The sequence below is a fragment of the Octopus bimaculoides genome, chromosome 18 (genome assembly GCF_001194135.2).
Source record: "Octopus bimaculoides isolate UCB-OBI-ISO-001 chromosome 18, ASM119413v2, whole genome shotgun sequence".
Lineage (NCBI taxonomy): Eukaryota > Metazoa > Mollusca > Cephalopoda > Octopoda > Octopodidae > Octopus > Octopus bimaculoides.
Genome location: NC_068998.1, coordinates 48512944 through 48514855, shown reverse-complemented (window position 1 = coordinate 48514855; position 1912 = coordinate 48512944). Strand labels below are relative to the sequence as shown.

The following is a 1912-nucleotide window of genomic DNA, read 5'->3' as shown; positions in this document are numbered from 1 at the left end:
ATATATATATATATATATATATATATATATACATACATACATACATACATACAACGGGCTTCTTTCAGTTTCCGTCTACCAAAATCCACTCGCAAGGCTTTGGTCTGCCCCAGGCTATAGTAGAAGACACTTGCCCAAGGTGCCATGAATAGGTATGGTATTGTTTGGATTTTCATTGTCCAGTGGGTCTTCCTATGAATCATTATCATGTAAAAATATCTTTGTAAACCCTGAAAGAAGCCTGTCGTATATATATATGTGTGTGTGTGTGTATATGTTTGTGTGTCTGTGTTTGTCACCCCAGTATCGCTTGACAACCGATGCTGGTGTGTTTATGTCCTGGTAACTTAGCGTTTCAGCAAAAGGGACCGATAGAATAAGTACTAGGCTTACAAAGAATAAGTCCTGGGGTCAATTTGCTTGACTAAAGGTGGTGCTCCAGCATGGCCACAGTCAAGTGACTGAAACAAGTAAAAGAGTAAAACGAGTAAAAGAGTACAAGGAAACATACAAGCTTAAAATATATGACAGCCCCTATGCTAGACATGCGAAAGCCACAGTTAGTTGGCATGATCTGGACAAGTGTGATTCAGTTGTTGATCTAAGTTACTGTTCATCTAGCCAGACTGGAGGAACATGCCATATCTCATTCATCTATTCCATTTTTAGCTTGGTTTCTATGCCTAGAGATCTCTTTTATCATCAACAACTTTACAGAGTATATTGGATTAATTTTCCTGTGATATCAACACTGCTGAGAATGTTATGTTTTCTACAAGGCTTATAGTCCTCTCCACCTTCCATTTGTTGTCATTCAGTTACAGAATGTATGTACTGAGGGCATTTTATCATGGCTACCACCACCACAGGAGAAGTTGCTTTGTGCTCTGCAAGGATAAACAGTCTTTACTACCCTCTCACATCTCTGTTTGTTGAAGACAACCTGATGAGGAAGGTGAACAGGAGGAAGAGTGATTATAAAAGAAGATCCGAGTTGAATGGATGAATTTAGCAAGAGTGCAAAAATGTGTTGAGGGAAACAGTGCCGGAGGTGTGATAGTCTGGCAATTTCTCTGTTTCTTCATGGCCAGTGAATTATCTCCTTTATATGAATTTGTTAACTGGACATGATAGGAACTGGACACACTTATAAAATGGAAAGCAAAGAAAATAAGTTTTTCTTTCCATGATGTACCACTTGTATTCACTTTCTTGTCACTTGGGGGTATGTCCTGACACAATGTCATCCTCTCTCCTGTCCAACTAGGACAGCCATGTATCTCCCCTACACCAATGCACCCATTCCTGTCCCTTTATCATATTTTGGCCTCTCATCACCTGGCATAAGGCCACTGCCCTCAATACGACTTGCTCCTCCATCATTTGTTTTGTGAGTTTCTCAAGCTGGATGCCCTTCCTAACGCCAACCACTCCGAGAGTGTAGTGGGTGCTTTTACGTGCCACCTGCACAGGAGCCAGTCGAGCGGCACTGGCAACTGATGATAATATCAATGATGATGCTGTTAATGATGATGATGGTTCTTAATTGTGTGTGTTGGAAGTGGATGAGAGTGTTGTTATCTCTTCAGGTTTTGCTAACTTTCTCCCCTTTTCTACTTGTAGGAGTTTATTAGGCTGCGATGAATTACAGAACTTTGACAGGGTTCGGGTATTCCTGGATGAAGATTTCACTGCAGCTGACAAATTTACCGTAAGTTTTAGCATTGCAGTTTCTAATCTGTGTTTTGATATTATGTGTATGTGTAGCATGTTATATATATATATATATATATATATATATATATATATATATACACACACACACATATATACACTATTGAACTTTGTGAGGAGCCAATAATAATAAACACATGCACAGTGCGTGTGTTTATTATTACTGGCATGATGCCTC

The 1912-nt window shown here is 39.4% G+C and overlaps 1 protein-coding gene across 3 annotated transcripts in view; it reads left to right on the top strand.

The window, feature by feature from the left end:
* Positions 1-1912, top strand: part of LOC106877914 (inositol polyphosphate-5-phosphatase A) — a 158401-nt gene that overhangs the window by 78257 nt on the left and 78232 nt on the right. For all 3 annotated transcript variants that reach the window (XM_014926984.2, XM_052974558.1, XM_014926994.2), the window contains exon 4: positions 1624-1711. In XM_014926984.2, coding sequence (XP_014782470.1) covers positions 1624-1711 — 88 coding nt within the window. The remainder of the gene's footprint in view (positions 1-1623; positions 1712-1912) is intronic.